The sequence below is a fragment of the Hoplias malabaricus genome, chromosome 7 (genome assembly GCF_029633855.1).
Source record: "Hoplias malabaricus isolate fHopMal1 chromosome 7, fHopMal1.hap1, whole genome shotgun sequence".
NCBI classification, from domain to species: Eukaryota; Metazoa; Chordata; class Actinopteri; order Characiformes; family Erythrinidae; genus Hoplias; species Hoplias malabaricus.
Genome location: NC_089806.1, coordinates 18,633,758 through 18,653,613, shown reverse-complemented (window position 1 = coordinate 18,653,613; position 19,856 = coordinate 18,633,758). Strand labels below are relative to the sequence as shown.

General features: G+C 37.9%; 1 protein-coding gene across 3 annotated transcripts in view; it reads left to right on the top strand.

Moving 5' to 3' along the window:
• Positions 1 to 18,528, top strand: part of nudt14 (nudix (nucleoside diphosphate linked moiety X)-type motif 14) — a 36,666-nt gene extending 18,138 nt beyond the window's left edge. For 2 of the 3 annotated variants that reach the window (XM_066677550.1, XM_066677548.1), the window contains 3 exons: positions 5,639 to 5,703; positions 9,135 to 9,441; positions 14,813 to 18,528. In XM_066677550.1, the coding sequence (XP_066533647.1) occupies positions 5,639 to 5,703; positions 9,135 to 9,441; positions 14,813 to 15,062 (622 nt within the window). In that variant the 3' untranslated portion in view covers positions 15,063 to 18,528. Of the gene's footprint in view, positions 1 to 5,638; positions 5,704 to 9,134; positions 9,442 to 13,714; positions 14,225 to 14,812 lie in introns of those variants that run through there. The other variant, XM_066677551.1, reaches the window with a different exon arrangement.
• Positions 18,529 to 19,856: the final 1,328 nt, after the last annotated feature.

Below are 19,856 nucleotides of genomic sequence, written 5' to 3'. Positions count from 1 at the left end.
TTAACTGTCAAAATATAGTTAAGATGGTGCAGAGTATGTGTGATCTATTTTGCCAAAATTCTCTTTCACCCATGAAGGGGGGTTCCACCCTTTTTTAAAAATAATAATAATATAATAAATTTTCTTCACATTTCAAACTTTGAGTGCTTATGCTTTATTGAGAAATAATATAACAGTTATACTGTGAAGAACCCAAACATATAATTTATTTAAAAAGTGTTGATAAAAGTAGTTATTTCCTTGTTTCTATCCTTGTGTCTGTTTTTCCTGATGAAGGTGAAGGCCTGTTGCAGACTCTAGGCGTAACAGTGTGTGAAATCTCCAGCGTGCCTCTGTGGTAGTGTTTCTCAGGGCGGGATGCCAGTTAAGGGATTTTTCCGGGGTGAGCTGGTGCCATGACCTGACAGCTTCAGAACCAGCTTGGGTCAGCTGAGCTCAGGCTTTTCAGTAGAGGGAAGGAGATAAGGAGATGGGTGGTGAGAGCTGGGAACACCACTTCTTCCTTTTAGAGAAGGGGCTGGGTAGGAAGGAGCAAGCGAAAGAAGAAAAACGGTGGTGGTGAGATAGAAGTGCTTAAAATGGAACCGGGCCGTCTTAATCAGGAGCACAGGCACAAATGAATCATGGTTTCTCCAGATAATGGGCTTCCCTTCCAGACTCTTTAATTGTGCATGCAATGCTTGGGATTGTATGCATGCCTGTATCCTGTAGTTTCTGACTGTGGAAAACATTTAACTCTGCACATATCATTAATCAATCTGATTTCATGTTAGTGTTCATTTCAATTATAAAGAATATATATATTCAATTTAATATATCTATATATCTATATATATATATATTAGTATATTTGAGGTTATCCAATGCCTTGTTTTAGCGGTTAATAAATAATGATTTTAAATAATGTGTGATGTCAAGGAGAATCTGAACAAACATTGTCCTTCAAACTCACACCTACGACAAAAAAAATATTTATTTTATATTATTATTTTGTTTGGCAGCACGTATGCTAAAATATTTTTAACATTGTAATTCATGACTCAAATAAGTGCTAAATTACTATCAATGTCTTAATAATTTTTTTTTAAACAGCCAACAGCTTTCCATTAAACAACTGAAAATGCTAGATTGTTTTATACAAAGAGAAAAAACCCCAAGCAAAAATATTTATATTGCAACCCTGACCAACAGTCTTAAAAATGAGCTAGTTTGTTTTGTGTGTTCTTTTAGGCCACAGTGTGAACATTTATATTTGCAGCATTTAGCAGATGTTCTTATCCAGAGTGACATACTCACCAGTAGAAATAGAATTAGAGCTCCAATACTATTGTACTAAAACACCATTTGATACAGGATTTAAGCAAAGCCTAAATAGAAAATAAACAGGTGCAAACCGAAACCACGACAAGTGCCTAGGTGTGGGAAAGAGAAACAATTTAATACATTAAGAAAATTCAAGATACTAGTATGCCTGGGAAGGACAAACACAACTAAAGAAACTAAGAAAGTTCAAAATAATTTGGCAAGTGCAGGATTAGTGGTCATCTAAATATTACACAGAGAGTTCAATCTTCAGTCTGGTTTTGATGACGGTGAGGGACTTTGTAGTTTATACAGCCAGCTGAAGTTCATTCCACCATCTGCGAGCCAGGAAAGAGAAGAGCCTTGATCCTTGTTTTCTACATGACCTGATGGAATATGCCTGAAGCCGAGCTGTAGTTGAGGCACAAAGAGCTTGTGGCATGGATCAGGTTTTGATTATTGCCTTCATGAATGGAGCAGCCGGTCCATTCTTGGCTTCGTAGGTAAGCATCACGGTCTTGAATCTGATGCAGGCAGATACTAAAAGTCAGCAAAGTTAACGCAGCAGTGGAGTCATGTGAGAGAACTACGGACAATTTAAGAGCAGCCATGCAGCCATGTTCTGGATGAGCAGAAAGGGCCGGATGGCTCACTGTGAAAGACCAGCAAGGGGCAGTTGCTGTAGTCAAGTCTTGAGAAGGCCAAAGACTGAACAAACAACTGTGTGGCCACCTGAGAGAGAGAGAAATGTTTTGAATCATTTGCAAGTTGTAGAGCAGAAACCTGCACGACCAGTCAGATCCGAACTATTACTGATCATCCAGAGATACACCAAAGCTGAGTGCGGCTTCAGACATGGTGCTGAAAGAGTTTTAAAGGTGAAATAATGAGGATGTGAATGATTAGGTTAATAAAATATCTGCCAGACGTCTTTCTGTTGGAACATTTGTCTGTAAACAGAATTGGCCATAAAAATTATTGCCAAAAGAAATAAAAATGATGTTTAAAACCTGTTTAAAAGATTTTTTTTTCTACAGTTGTATTGAGTGTGTGTTTGTGTATGACTGTCCTCAGAGTAGCCAGGCTAAATGGTAATCTCCCACATTAGGCTTTCACCATGGGAAAGACTGGGCAGGGCTTCCTGCCCTTACAGACACATCCGTTTTCCCAACAGTGTATGAGACCCAGTCTCCACTGCCTTCAAAACAATCACACTCTCTCACACAAGTGCAGTATGATCAGCCATGGTTCACCTAACGTCTCAATGATCTGAGGCCAAAGACAAGTGGCTCTCAGGCATGTTCTCTACATGTCTGAAATCCTGGGTGGTGTAGATGAGGGCTGGAGAATGGGCAACGGAATGAATGGTTTCCGTGGGAGAGTGAGTGGAGTCTGTGGATGGACAGCTTGACCTCTTGCTCCGTGGAGTGATTAGCTTGCTCTTGGTCCACCAACAAAGGCCTGGCAATCCTGGCATGCTTTTGGTGGATCTCCTTTCTTAGCCTGATAAAATCCTATTATCCATAGACCCCTAAGATGCAGGTATTTATTCTATCCTTCCCAATGTTTCCTGTGTAGGATCTATAGAGAGGAACAAAGACAAAAGGCATAGTGTTAATCCCATGGAAAATACGTGAGATGATGGAGTAAGCTTATGGTTCATGCGTTCCGTATCTCTGTATCTTACTAGCTTCCTTATTTCCCTATGGTTCTCATCTACCTCAGACTTAACTCTATTTTAATGCTATTTTGATGTCTGCTGATGAGGCCTTTAGATGAAGGGAATAGCAAGGGGAAGTGCAATGTTTTGATTTGTTTTCTCTTAGACGAGCCAATTAGTATGATTTCTGAGGCACCCACCCTTAGTGATTTAGCCGAAATCTTCCCTGAATTTCAGCATGTTCTTCTCAGTGGGCCCTTTCAGTATAGTGTAAAATCCTTCTCTTCAATACCAAAAAGGCCTGAATCACAAAAGCCATTTCCAGAAACTGTTGATTTCATACACCCAAATTAATCTCCATGACTTATTTTCTTGAAATGAATTCATGTCAATATAAATTTCTCTTTCCAGAGAAGAGAATGTAATGTACCTTTAGGGAATATAACTAGACTTTAAGACCACTGTTGTACCTATAAATATATATTTACACTTATTGTACACTTATTAGGAATAATGATGCACCTGTACAGTACCATTCTTTTTGAGAGTACATGTATGCTGTAGGATCAATGAAACCCAGATCAGGCTAAAGTGATTGCAGAAGACAAATGAATGAATCAAAGTACTAAAGTTACTTTATCCCCCCAGTCATAATCTTACAATATTCCAGATTTGGCTTGGTTATGTCCTTTGAAATAACCTGTACAAATAAAGCAGTCGTAAACCTTCACACTGTAACTAAAGGACAACATTTCAGAACAAGAATTCTGAGCTTGAACACATTTCATTATTTTACATTTGTTATATAACTTTGCTTGTAATATCAAAGACAAAAAAAACTTCAGGTTTGGCCATTACCTTTTCAAGTATTAGCTAAATGAGCTTATATTAGCCTGGTTTACATTAGTCATCCAGCCAACCAACAGGCACCTACGGTAAAACAAAAAAAATCATATTTATAATACAGGAAATAAATCCTTACAGAGGCAGCGTATATTTAGCTAATGCATATTTGCTTCACTGCATGCTTTCTCAACATGGAAGCTAAGGTGCGAACATCACAGCTTTACGGAGGATTATTTAGAGGCTTTTATTAATTCACTTTGCTTTTATGTGGTAAAAAGAAAGATGTTCTTCATGTGCTTAGATATATTTGCTCCAACCCCTGAACTGCAGTGTATGTGGAGACCTATTTGAGTCATTCTTTCTTTTAACTTGATTATAATCACAAATGCACACAAGTTATTCAAGAACATGAAAGCAAATGGCAAATACTCAATTTTATGATGATTTAAATGCAGTCTGAGAAGTATTGTAGGGGGCAGCATGGTGGCGCAACGGGTAGTGCCGCTGTCACACAGCTGCAGGGTCCTGTGGTTGTGGGTTTGAGCCCTGCCTCAGGTCACTGTGAGGAGTTTAGTGTGTTCTCCCTGTGGGTTTCCCCCATGTAGGTTTCTTCCCACCGTTCAAAAACACGTTGGTAGGTGGATTGGCCATACTAAACTGACCATAGGTGTGAAAGAATGTATGTGTGTGTTGCCCTGCAATGAACTGGCCCTTAATCTAGGGTGTATTCCTGCCTTAAGCCCAGTGACTTTGTTTTGGCTCCAGACCCACTGTGACCAGGGCTGGACTGGGACAGATGAACCAGCTGGGAATCATGATATTACTCAGGCCACACACATACTCAAAGCTACTGTATCTGCATGAGTTGAATGGAAAACAAAACTCCCAAATATTGCAAAAAGGGTTTTATGCTCGAATGAGGTAGAAATGTTTGACTATCACTAAAGTGCAAATGGAAAAGGTTAATAAACAGTGACGTTTCAGCTGGTTTATACACATTGCGCATGCGACAAAGCGCGTGCCAGAGCCCCAGCCTGATCCCACAAACACAAGCTTTTTAATGAACTCACCCCGACTATCCTTCCTCTTTCCTCCTCTCTGCACTTTACCACTCTGTTCTCACACCAGCACCTGAGCTTCTTATTTTAGTGCCTGTGTGGAATATTGTACACACATACAAAAGTCCACAGAGCATTTTACTTTCCCCTCAAATCATTAAGAACAAGCTCTATACGGCCCACTTCCTCGTTTTGATGCCATTCCTAATCATGGCGGCACATCTGAGGTGTATTCGCAAAAGTTTAGTGGGTGGAAACATAACATTGTTCATTACATTTTTCTGAAATGTTTCAATAAATGTTAGTTTTTTAAAGCATTTTCTTTATAATTGTATTTTCCATAAATCTTATCAGTTATTAAATTAACTAAAGAATATTGAACAGATTAATGAAATATATAAAAATAATCAATATTTGCAGACAGAAAACTTGTTTGCCTCAAGTATATATTGAATTCAAATTACAGCAATTGTAATTTCTTGCTTCCGAACATTGAATATAACCAGAAGGCAGGAATCCAAAACCAAACAAGGTTTTAGGATGAGACAAGATGTGGACCTCTCTCCCAAGATGCTGAACTCTTCTCTGTGTTTATGGATTTGTCTTAGTGTCTATTTTGGGAGTAGTTAATTAGAGGCTATTCTTATAATGACATATAGTGGTAGAGTTACTCTTAGTTTTTCCTTTCTTTAGTACAGCTAAAACTGCAGGAACATAGATCATAACTGCTATTAATTCTCTCTCTCCCTCTCTCTCTATCTCCCTCTCTCAGTGTGTCTGTGCTGATCTTCAACACCTCCTCTCACTGTTTCATCCTGGTCAAGCAGTTCCGCCCAGGTAAATAACCTCTTCTTATAAATATTGCCAGGTTCACACCACCAATCAGCGGACAAGACTACACTTCATGTAGCATGTTTAATGTATTTAAACACTTAAATCATGAACCTTTTTTCAAATACAGCAGTGACGAAACTGGTTGAGAGGAATCGCTTTTAAATATTTACAGGAGGCCTCAGTAATCCACACTTTCTTAAAAGGAATGATAAAACTTTTTACACATTTGTTTGCACAAGCCAGTGATCACACCCTTTAGGATACATTCATTAATATTAAACTTGTTGGTGTTGTTCAGAGCAGTGTGATTTACTATGTATTGTAAAATATAAATGGGGTTTCACAGTGTAACTGAATGGTGCAGGCTGTGATTGTAGTCAAGAGTTACATCAAAATCCAGTGCTGCTTCTTGTGCAGAATGTCTGCCGTATCCTTATAGATTCTAAGCACATCATGGAATTTCTTTAGCTGACAAAACTGAATTCAGTACAGCAACTGTCGTTGTGGCTGCATACAGTTTTAAGCTACATGGTACACAAAGTTTAGCTCGTATTGAAGCTTCTCAGTAAGACATGCTATTTTAAAAACCACATCAACAAATATATATTTCAGAGCCAGAAGAGATGGCATTGTAGAGTAAGCACCTAATTCCAAGGTCTCATGATGATTTCCACTACTTTATAGTATCTAATTTATTTATTACTTACTTTTTCAATCATTTTGATTATTTTCTTTCTCATTAACTTCAAAGTGAAATATTTTACTTAGCGTAAGAAGTCTGACCCGTTATTTTTGCAAAATCCAAAATCAAATCAGCAAATCAGAAAAATCCACAGCCTGTAGCATGGTTTCTGATAGCTTCCAGGCTAGATCTGTGATGAATGTTAGTGAGGATTTTACTGACATGGTTATCAAAATTCTCAGCAGAGTATTTGGGGGACACAAATCTACTCTAATTGATGTTAAATGTACGTGTGATTTGGTTAGAGAAGGGGGTTGTGCAGTGCATTACAGAGGTGAAAAAATAACATCGAATTGTTTGAAGCAAGCTGCAGCACATTTGGATGGTTTGGTTAATTCTGGATAAAGGTGTAATGTGCACAGGATTGGGCTACTACAGTACACTGAGAGCTGTGATCTTGGGGGGGTGGATTCCTGAATACCTCAGCACTTGATACAAAGACAGGACGTGTGAAACCACAGGCATTGAAAAGTGTCTGATATTCAAATATGGAGGTTTATTGCCTTTTGAACAGCAATATACAACTTTTGTGTCAAGACATTTGCAGGTTTGTACAAATTCGAATGCACATTATAATGTTCCCTTCATTTATCAATAATGCCAAATAATACCTTACGAAAAGACTTATTTGAACCCTTTTGGAAGGTCACACTGATGAATGGGAGAGTGAATTATCTGCAACTGTATGTGTCTGTAGTTGATGTTTCCTTTTTCTCCACCGTGCTCTAATTCCTTTGAAGAAATACCGGGATGAGATAGTACAGGATACAGGAAATATGACGTATAGAAGTGGATGTACACTTGTTCTGTTACATTTATTATTATATTTATTTATTACCTTATTATTCTTTTAGCTTATGGGCAGAGCCCTTTCTTTTTTATATATCTTTTTAAGTTTTAGTTACTGTTCCCTCTTTTTTCTTTCCAAGTATTTTACATTGGGAACTCTCAACGTGTTTGTTCAAAATCCAATAAAAGAAAAAATAATGTGTGAAGGTCTCAGGGTGCTTCTAAGTTTGATTTGTTTTGAAGATGTGTTTATAGAAAGGATTTGGGCAATGAATCATTTCTAATGTGTGTTAGCAACATTAACTTCATGTCTAAAGCATTAACTAAAGAAAAATACATTTAATACTGAACCCTCTTGGCTGATCAGTTACATCTTGGGGAAGTGTTAAACTGTACAACCATTTCTTGACTAATTACAATAACTGTGTCCTGAGCACATCTTTGTCTAATGCTGCCAGTTACTTCTGCCTATCAACTGTCATCTCCTCAGCTAGCAATATGACCAAAAATCTTTAATAAACCATCTGGATTGCTTCAAGTGGTCATTAAATTGATCCCGTCTTTAAAGCAGAAGTGTTCAGTTTATTCCAGCAGCCACCTGGTAACATCAGCAACAGTCATTTTACAACTGTTTGCAGAAGGTGGTGTTATGTGCCAAATTACACCATAGCCTTAGCGAGGCCATAACTGATAACCTTAAAATTAGTCATTCTTCTTGAATGTTTTTTTTCTTCTTCTTCTAGAATATAGTGTAATATTTTCTACTTTCTAATCTAATCATCCAACATCAGTCAGAATGTGATCTGTCGCCAGATTCCAGATCACCACAGAAATGTGTGAACATGGATTGTTCAAACTTCCCAGAACAGTGGAGGTGGTTGCTTCTGGAAAAGAGGGACAAACTCCCTTTAATGTTAAATATTTCAGATGCTGAATATTAAACTCATAATGTGTGTATGTTAGTGTATGTGTGTGTGTGTGTGTTTGTATTTAAATATTTAATTAAAATCTATACTTTCAGTACACTCATGGCTGTATGGTGTTTATAGCAGAGTGCTCTCTGCCCTGTTTCAGAGCCTTTGGAAACAATAGCTCTCCCGTAATGGAACATTTTTCATGCTTTGGGAGCTCGTGTGAGTGTTGGACCTGTGCTGCGATACGTGAGGCTGTGGCCCCACGCTGCTATTGTTCCTCATGCTGTAGCCAGGGACGGCGCCCTGCTCCTCAGAATGGAAGGAAGGTCTCTCATTGAAAGGGACTTCTCCTTTTTCCCCCCCTTCATTCTCCTGGTTCCCCGAACAATGCTTCGAGAGAAGGCCGGGCTTTGTCTGAGGTAATGGTGTTGGAACAAAGCCTCTGGAGCATGATGGCTCTTGAGCTCAGGTCCCACTCGCTCATATACATTCACTTTACTGTGCGGCTCAGGTTGCCTCAGCCTGCTTCAGAAGTCCACCTGCTTGATGAGGATCATAATGGCTTAATGAGATGATCAAAGATTATGGGATTTTTTTTTCTAAACCATTGTTTCAAGGGCATTAGAATATTTTTTCCATCTACACCTTGAGTTTTGCACTGTGTTGAAGTTGTAATAAGGCGACTGAAGGATGAGGACTGATTCAGTAAAAATGGCCGGTCAGACTTACCTAAATTTATCCCTAAAAGTTTCTGACGAAGCAAATGTCTTAGTTTAGCTCGAGATGTTAAATGGCCCAGTAAGATTTGAAAATGTAACTGTCCTTAAACATTGTTAAAATATTCAATAAATATTTGTGCTCTGATAAAGGTGTATGTCTTAGATATATAACATTGAAATCTGAAATCATGTTTTGTGATATGCCCCCTGGAATCATGCTGCCTTTCCTGTGTGATGGGTGTGTGATTCTTCTTGTGTGTTTCTTTGCAGCCGTCTACATGTGTGAGTGGGAGAGGAGCAAGCCTGTGCCTCCTCAGCCTGAGGGGGAGCAAGGGGGTGAGGAAAGTACCCCGGCAGCTCCAGAAGAACCCAAAGTCCAGCAGGAGGGTAAGGAGGGTGAAGAAGTGGCAAGCGACGCTGACCAGCCTCCAGCATCAGCAGGCGTGACCTATGAGCTATGCGCCGGCCTGGTGGACAAACCCAATCTCTCATTGGAGGAGATCGCTCGGCAGGAAGTCCTCGAGGAATGTGGTTATGACGTTCCTGTCACCAAGCTTAGGAGGATCACATCATACAGGTGTGAATTATACCTATTCAGCACAATTACAGGATTAAACTAACCCTTAAATCTAGAGTAATTGCCATTTTAGTGTACACTGATTTACATAACATAATTACATGGCAGTACCTACAGTACCAGTCAAGAGATTGGACACATTGCATTAGTCATTGGGTGGAATAGGGCTTTTCACAGTATAGAAATGTGTACACGCTCCAATTCTGCACAACCCAAGTTATAGTCTCAAACACATTAAGAAGGCAAGCGGTTCTACACATTAACTCTTTACAAGGCCACAGCTGTTCACTGAAAACCATTCCAGGTGACGACTTCATGAAGCTGATCGAGAGAACGCCAAGAGTGTGCAAAGGTGTCATCAAAGCAAAAGGTGGCTACTTTGAAGAAGCTGAAGTATAAAACATATTCTGGTTACTGCATAATTCCATGTGTGTTCCTTCATAGTTTTAATGTCTTCCTAAAATAATAATAATAATAATAAAAGAAAACAATTAAATGAGGTGTCCAAACTTTTGACTGATACTGTACATTCACAAAATGTGGAAAAAGGCCAAAAACAAAGGAAACCCTGCCTGAGTGGACGTGTCAAACACTTGGCATAATTAATTCATTTTTTGACATTATTTAAGGGAAATATCAATCAAAAAAATTTCATTTTCAAAGAATTCTCATGTGTATTGTTCTCAGAGGTTACAACAATATTTGCCTGTCACGTAACGTCTTATTTCCAGATCTATTATAGTCCACATATATTATATTAGCTTTTGAGATTTTAATTTTATATATATATATATATATATATATATAATCTCAAAAGATGATGGTTAGATGTGGAAATAGAACTGATGGATTGAAATTCTCAGAATAAACAACTGCTAAATTATTAGTTTATGAACACACTCACAAATAATTTACCTGGAGTTTGGAGTAAAATGATCTTGTGATGTCTAAGCCTTTCTAGACACAGATGAACTCAATATAAACAGTAATGAAATATTGAATTTCAATTACACAGAACAAGGTGTAAAGAAGTCTTTACACGCTATTATATTTGTATCTTTTTCAACAGACATATTTTGCATCAAACAATATAACGGATATCTTGTGGTGAATAAAGTTTAAACTTTGTTCCCTGTATTTAGTGTTGCATTCACTCCATAATCCCTGTTTATTATCACTTCAAAAAGCTGTTGTTTGAAGGAATACAGCTGTGAAGGGTAGGGTAAAACAGCCCCCTCTAACTAGCTCACTGGGGAGAGACTGTGTTCTTATCGGCCTTAGATGAGGAGACAGTCGTAAACCCTTGCCGTCTCACATCTGCAAGTGTGTATGTGTGTGTTGAGTAAGGTAGTGCATGCACCTGCTTATTGCTGCTGATGATTACCCTCACCCACCCAGTTCTAATCCACTGTGTCATTACATGGAGTCACAAACACTCCCTCAGACCTACGTGCTATCATATACACACACTCACACACACACAAGGTCCTGGCCGGCCAAACACCTGTTTGAGCCATCACACGCACCTGCAGGCCTGGTGTTACACCTGCCTTGTGTATTTAAGGACTGTTTGGGTTATGTCTGTATATTGCAGGTTAAGTATGGGAATGCAAAATGGATGACCTGCTTTGATAGGACAATAAAAACTAAACAATGTGAACCAATGTGAACTGTGATCTGTTTAAGGGGACATCTGCGATTGTGTGCAAATTCTGTTCTCTGGTTCGTTTACATTGAGAAGCTCTTAAGTTCAAATTTCCTAAGACGGAACCGTATGTTTGAGGGGAAATTATGGCTGTTGTTTGTATGTGGCTGAAGTATAACTTATTTGCAAATTTTTCTTCACTGTTTTATTACCACAGAAACACATTTGGTACTCAAGTTGTTTAGTTTTGTAGCACTTTAGGTCTGTGTTTACATGCATGCAGTTAGCGCTCTCCCTAATTTAATAAAAATAAATAAATAAAGTCAATATTATCCACGTATGGAACAGGAATAAAGCAATATCCTCATCTCATCTCAGTTCATGCTTTTCAACATTTGACCACTTCATTGTCAAAATAATCTTCAAAATGCTACTTTCTTACCACTAGCACACGGAGACACTTTTGTTTTTTTGTTTTTTTACCTATTTAAAGGCACTGGGGATGTGTTTAGAGCGTGCAAACAGACTGGAGAGCTAGCAAATGACGAGGAAATATAATCAGAATTTTATAGTGTTTGGTTGTTGTTTTTTTCACAATCATGGACTTTAAGGAAAATATGTTGGTTGAATTGAAGCTCATGAACAAGAAACATCACCAATTAAGATGCGATCCTCAGAGTACACGTAATAAAATGGAGGATTATTAATTATTATTTAAATATCTACCTTTACATCCAATCGTTATATTATAAAAATTTAAGCAGCTCAGGGGGAAAACGCAGTGCTACAAATTTTGTTTAACTTTTGGAGCAATGTCCAAATAACTAAAGGTAACATATGTGCATTGTATACCAATATAGAAATTTCTGGCAAGAAAACAACATAAAGAGTTGCAAAGATGTAGCAAAAAAAAAGCATCCCAGGGTTTTTCCACATGAAAACAAACAAACACTAATTTAATGTTGATAGAGTTGGAGGCACTCACCCCTCTTTCACCTTGTCCTTCAATATTCAGGACTACAACAGGATCATTCCCAGTGCTGCATTTACACTGACATGCTTGTGATGTGTTAGTGTGTATGTGTGTGTGTGTGTGTGTGTGTGTGTGTGTTACACTGGTATGAGTGCATCAGATACAGCTGTACCATCCACCAACCTAAAAGATCTAAACAATAGCATTTTGTCTCTGACTTTGCATTTACAAGGTGCACCCAAATGATATGTGTGCCTTTTTAAAAACTCTCTGATGCACTCATAGCAGCAAAAACCACCACCACTTTAGCATCACTGCACTGTTGAGAATGATCCACAACCCTAATAACACACTGTGGTTCTGACCATTTGAAGAAAAAGGTAAAAGGGGGTTGCCAACATGTGTAGAGCACAAAGACTGACCAAGCAGTTGTATACAATAATGATAACAGCAAACTAAAGCAACATTGGCTTTTATAACAACAATCAGTGAATATACCTTCTGTTAATAATTATCTAATGCATAATGCTACAGTTGTTTAAAATTGCAGGTCCGTTTGTAGTAAATTATACAGTTGGCCTGAAGGTAGCCCCTTGTCATTTGGCTCATTTATTAATTGAAATGGGATCGTTTCTATTGTTTTATGTTAGACACTGTTAAAGATAAGCAAATGAACATGGAAATGAATTCATGATTCAGAATAACAAACAAACAAACAAACCAAAAAGTAATATATTTCCAAAATTGACATAGGTATGGTTCATTCATAAATGTACGCACCATATTTTCCGATGGGGATTTTAAATATCAACCCAAAGAACAAATTAATGTGTACGTTTATTTTTCTACTGCTTCAAATGTTGCCTAAAGTCCCTGTATTGTGGAGGATTTAAGTTGGTAATCTTTTATTAAGATAAATAATAAATGGTTCAAACTGAATTCACTCTGTGTGCAGTAGTTGGGGATTATCACTCCTGTTTTATGTTGTGAATTCCCCATCCTAATGGGTGTGTGTCACCATATCCCTCATTACCCCTATGTAACAATACCCAATATGTGCATTTAAACAGTTCACCTAAACAGTACTCTTGCAGGCCTTCACAGCTACAGGCTCTTACAAGCCCATTCTGTTTGGTTCACATCTCCATTCTGGGCTATCCATTAAATACTGAGTGCTTCCACTGTTATCAAAACATTGTTCAGATTCTATTATAGAGATGTTTAGAAGAGTGAATGTGGGTAGTGGGTTTTCTGTTTCATACACAGTCATCTGATTGGCCGCTCTGGGCAACTCTAACACTGATCATGAAATTCCTTGATAATGCTAATAAATTCAGTGTTGTGTTTTGCAGCTTTAGCCCACACATTCTGGGTAGAATGAGCTTGTATGAGAAGTTCTTGTCTATTCTACAAAGTGCCATTCAGGCCTTCCTCTCTTGACTCTTTGAAATTCTGTAGTTTTTTAAGCTCATAACTTTAATTTATTTTAAAGATACTATTTCAGGGAGAGGAAAAAAGATATTGAGGCCCACAATCCCTCTAATGGCCAGTAGGCCCTATGGAAGATCACCATAACAACATCTCCTTGACAGTGTCTCAAGTGAGGGAATGCTTCCAACCTGGTCATGCTTACTGTAATATTTTTTCTTTCTAAGGCCTAAGAAGCATCTCTGAATGCCTGAAGGGCCCACAAAGTAGAACCCCACATTCACTGTAATACAGCAACTTGACTGGACTGGCAGGCTTACGGTGCAGCTGTGGAGATCAGAATTCCTGCTCATCATGGAGACCTTCAGAACCATTTGTGTCTTTAATTCAAATGCTGCCAGCATCTGACAATGTTTATTACCATGCCAGCTTGTTCTTCAGAAAATGGAAAGTAAACTGGAAAACTTCCAATTTCAAGTTCACAGAGACTTCTGCTGTAGTACTGCTATTATGTAATGTTGAAAACAGTCCTAAGGAGACTGAACCATTTTCAATTATCTGCCATTCTTCTACTTTGTCATCCATTCTATGAAGGGGAAAAGGATAACCAGTGCATCCATGGCCAGGAGTCCAACAAAGCATAATGGGCCTCACACTTTCTTGGGGTGTCTTACATCAGTGGAAACCATCATAAGCAATGCTGGCATCTGTTAGCATAGTAATAAATATAATATTAAATACAGGGTGAGTCAAAAGTTGCAGGACACCCTTTTATCTGAATACCCAGCAAGTAATGTGTGAGAGGGCCTAACTTTTATGCTGCGTCTGGAACATGGCTGCTATATTGGATCAAGGGAATTTGTTTCTTATGGGAAGGTGGAGATGTAATATATAAAAAAATAAAAGGGTGTGCTGTGACTATTGTCTCAACCTGTATTAAATATTTAAATTTTTACTATTTTTATCAAACCCAAGAATGCAACACCTAACAAGACATGCATACAAACACCTGTGTATATATAATTCCACCTGTTGTGGGTATTAACAAGCCAGTGTGCAAAGTTCAGAACACACACGTGCTCACTCCATAACACAAAGGAATTGCTCAGTTAGAGTTGTCCCACAAATGAATGAAGCTGTTCTAATATGTTTAAGTATTTGCTTCAGATGTGAGGAAGCATGTGCTAGTCTTCAGCCTTGGAGGATGTACACTGGCACATGGTAGTAGCTTAGCAAGTGGAACTGGACATGAACTTAAATTTGGGTAAAACTTTTTTTTTTAAATGAAGGAAATCAGACTCACCTACTTCCTCTGTGCTCCACAGGTCAGGGGTAGGAGTAACCGGAGCCAAGCAGACCATGTTTTATGCAGAGGTGTCGGATGAGAACCAGGTGGGCGAAGGTGGTGGAAAACCTCAAGAGGGCGAGCTGATCGAGGTGGTGAAAGTGCCCCTGCACGAGGCCATGACTTTCGCCTTTGACGAGAGCTTCCCAAAAACCATGGGCGTCATTTTCAGCTTCATCTGGTTCCATAGCAACATGTCGCCCAAGTACAAGATCTCCACCAATGTGTAACGACAGCTGCAGTAACTTTCAATTCTGCAGCATATAACTTTTTATTGCTACTTAAACTCCTGTTTAATCTGGTCAATGACTGTGTTCTTATTTGTTTTATGCCCCCCCCACCCACCCCCCTCCCTCAGTCTTAACTATTGTCCTGTTTCCAACTTTGCCACAAACTGGTGTAAGCTATCCTCTTTCCTTGGTAGCGGACAAGTCCCAATAGGTTGCCATAGAACTGAACAGGGTCATTGTGAGTTTGTTTTGTGAAACTGAATGCTTTGCTTTTAATGATTCAGAAATTTTAGATGGGTACTCTTTTGAAAATCTCACCATGGCCCTTAAATACTGTAATGGCAAACTGTTCTTCTCTGACTTTTTCAGATGTGGTTAGATAGAGTAAGCTGGTGACCTCATTCTAAACTGGAAGGTTTGGAGAACAGATCTCTGTCTCAGGTCATGGACCTTTTAAGCAAAGACATGATGATATTCAGCCATTTTCCCTCAAGGTTTGCAGCCCATCTTTGTCAAAAAAAAAAAGTCACACAATCAACGGTGTGATTGCTACTTTAGCATGCCGGCAGCTACCTAACCAAGTGCAGGATAGACCATTATTAACAATAATATGACTATTCTTGCCTGAGCAAAGAATAGCCAAGCACTTAGACATCTCAGGTCCAATGCAGACTTTGGGACATTCAGGGTTAGAGGCAGTTCTCTTTATCAATACTTAACACCAGGCTGGTATCTCTTAAAAGGAGCTACATGTAAAAATAAAATAGAAGGGGGCTTCACCTTCCAGAGTGTGCTATAAAAGTAGCACATAGAAACAAATCATTCAACAAGCCCATGCTTTGCATGCACAATCATCATAATTCATGTATATGGTGTGTGTGTTCACATACAGTGCTGCACAAAGTCAGCTATCTCCAATTTTATGTTTATTCAGAAAAATAAAAAACCCTGGAACTTCCAAAAGCAGGAGTTCATTTAGGAGCAAGATCTAAAGACAGAAGTAAAATAATAGGACTCTTGACAACCACGTAAGACCTGATATACCAGAACTGAACTGTTGTGCTGTTATGGCACAAAAAAACATTCCCAGATTCATCACATTTGAATACTTTGGCATGGTGCCTGGCTGTGATCTTAAAACAATCATAAAATGAAGTTAAAGTACTGTAGTTCCTTTTGAAGAGTGATTTGCACTTGATATTGTAGATGTATCATCCTGAACTCCCAAGCCATCCTTTTCTCTACAGTTAGAATACTACTTTGTCATGATCTTTCCACTCCCACAGTTTTTTTCCCATATACATTCCATGTCTATTCCCAGAATAAGCCCAGAGTGCATGACCTTGCCTGTGGAACTTGCATTTTTTTAAGGATATGAAGCCTATATAAAAGAACTAGTATGATAGCACATATTGATTTCGCCTGAAGTCTCTCCTCAAGTCATAAGGAGCGGCATCTGGATCTCTATCTCTGAATTCAAATACTTGAAAATCATACATAGTGTTAATGAATTTTGCACACATTGTTTCTGTGGTTTCTCTTCTGAAGTGATATTGGCAGATATTTTAACACGCATATCGTTATTCCCACATTTTTCATGGTACTATTTATACTACTGTCTGCATACATAGGTGATTCTCTTTGCGGCCGGGGGGTGGGGTTTGGGTTAGTGATGTCATGAGCTATCACATGCTGCCACGGTCTAACTGACTTACTTCTGCGACTACAGCTTTGTGTTTATTAACAGTGGCCATTAAATTAGACTTGTCACCTTCTAGTTGTACTTATGGCAAGCACCACTTCTGCAGGAATAGAAATGCACTACTTTATTTTCCATAGCCTCACAGCTGTTGGTATATTTTGTTGTGTTTGTGGCAACAAATACTCCATTTATTAATTCTTATGAATCTGTGAAATCAGCCCTGATTTACTATCGTTTTATCATGTGAACATATACTGTAAGAAGGTTTTGATTATTTAAAAATGTTTGTAAACAATGGAAGTGAAACTGTTAAGTGAAAAGTCCTTTTCTGTTTGTAACACTCGCGCTCCATGCCTTTCAGTATCTTGTGATAAAACAAAATAAGGGGGTCCAGTGTAGACTCCAGAATTGCTTTATAGAATGCCTGGATTTTGTCAAGCCTGAGTGTGCAATGTCCAGAAATCGACTTTCCATTCTTTTTAGCTGTCTTGTCAAAGCAGTAAAATTATTGGCAATAATTTATTTCACAGGCTGTTAAGTTCTAGGAATGAACCAGTCTCCAAATCTGCAAAGCACTAGATAATTATTTACCACATTACACTGAAACACCCAACAGATTCAAGCTATTAATCGTACAAAGGATCAAGCCAAGTACAAACGTACACCAAGGGCTGGTTTCCTGGGCAGGGGTTGAGCCTAGTCCCTGACTGTATACTCCTTTCAATGGAAAATCACAGTTCAAAATGCTGTGTAGTCCAGGAATACTCTTAATTATTCTTAAACATTCATGCAATGTCGAAGATTAAGCAGTAAATAAAAGCAAAGGCATCTCTGAATACTGTGTTAATGACTCGTTACAAAATACAAAGAGAGTAAAGAGAAAAGACACAGTGAACAATGGTACGAATCATTTTCGTACGAAACATTTTCACGAAACATTTCAATCACATAGAAACATACTATGTGAATATCTCTTACATTTGTACAATTTGTAATGCTATATAACCACCCAGACACCACAGTAATGTGAGCCTCACTCTTACCTGGTTAATACCTAGAACATAAGGGACTGTAAAAAAAATTATTATCAAAACATTTTTAAATGTTCAGCTCAAAAATGTTAAATCACAGAATACACAAATGCATAGTATACCTTTAATGAATTGTCTATATAGCACTTGTTTGTGAGTGTTTTAACATTCATCATTTTAACATGAATTATTCTACATATGGTTAACATAATATTGTATCTAAAGGAAACACTGAATGCATATGAAAACCGAAATTGTTCTGGGTGTGTTGACAAGCATATTGTTATCATTTCAAGCCTTTAATATGATTTTAGGTTCCTAGTTTTATCACTGGGTTCTTGATGGGGTGTTTTTTATATGTTCGTGTCCCACTTAATATTTTATTAATATTATTTTTAAATGTATTGGGGGTTTTGGGGGTTTTTTTGGAGAGGATGAGTGGAAATGTTGTTATACACCAGTGCTTTTATGCTTCATCTTACTCTCACTATTTCAACAGCAATGAAAGGCTGTTTACGTAAGTATTCTCTTTGTATACTTGATTTTTGATTTCATACTATTTTTATTTAATGTCTTTATCTTCTGCATTTGCACTTGTTGCAAATATATATATTTCAAATAGGTGAAAATGATTTGGTAATATATATATTTCACTTGCGAAGTCTTGCATGTGCACTATCTGTATTATATAGATCTAAATTTGGTGTAAATGAATAAAGTCGCCTAAAGCTATAGACTGACTTAATCTGATGACTCTCAGCTCTATTGAAGCCTTTTACTTTACAGTGGAATCCTGATCTTATCCTGTGATGACAGCTGTAACTCTGAACTCGTTTATGAACACTAATGCAGATTCTAACTTGTAGCTCAGCCAGTGACTAACTGTAGAAAATCTTGCAAAGGAATTGTTTGATATAACGTGTCAAACCAGAGACCACAATTCATTCATAATTTCTAGTCAAAGCAGCTTTTTTTAGTACAAGTTATTCATGTTTCAGGAGGTATTTATGAGGTAAGATATATGATAATACACTTACATAAGGAAAAAATGTAAACAAGTGAAAGATATGAGTAAGTATGCTAACATTTAATTAAAAATGCAGGGAGTTTCAACAACAATGCAAGACCCATTAGACTCCAAAAACTTCCCATGAGGATTTAAAGCTTTGAAAGACAGGAAAACCAATAAAAACAAAACATAACCCAGTCAAAGAAGTCTTAGAAAATACAGGGCTCCTGTAGAATCAGTGGCATTAAATATGTTTGGGATATTTGGATTTTAAAAAGCAGAACCATAACTGACTTCTAATCTTCATGTGGGTGTATATATAGAAAGTGAATGCCTGTGTTTAATTCATGTAAACAGGCATGATATAACAGATGCCCCACCTCTACCTCTGGAGTGGTTCTGGGTGTAAAAATATCTGTTACAGAACTTACTCTCTAGGACCTTGGAGAAAGAGTGAGTTGTCAAGACAAAGTTTGTATTCATCCTTTTTCTATTAGGTGCAACGGTAATCATTAGACAGTGTTACTGATGGATGTCCAGTGCAAAGGATTGTGGGGGTGGGACAGGTGGTTGGGGAGAAGGCGTACAAATAATAGCATCAAGTAACTAAGTACAACTACCACAGCTTTGCCATAGCAACCACATGGCACACAACAAGGCAGACAATGAGCGTGCATGGGAGGGCAAAGGAAAACTGATGTTGAACCATGAGGGCATGATTTATAACCAAGTTTACAGAGAGCTGCAGCTTTTCTGTCTATGCTGCACATCATATACATTGTTTTAATATACAATTTAATACAAGTTATGCTTTACTTTATCAGTTTACTAAAAAACTGACTTTAGGTTTAAGGTCTCTACCAAAATCCAGTAATGATTAATTTCATTGTAATGTATAGGTACAGGTTGATAACCACACATGATACTGGACTGTACAGAAATTTTAGGCACCTGAGAAAATGAGATTTAAACAGCTCCTACATTTTACAAGAAAAAAAAACTTTAACTATTGTACTTCTGTAGTTATGTATGTGTTTGTATTTTAATGCCAT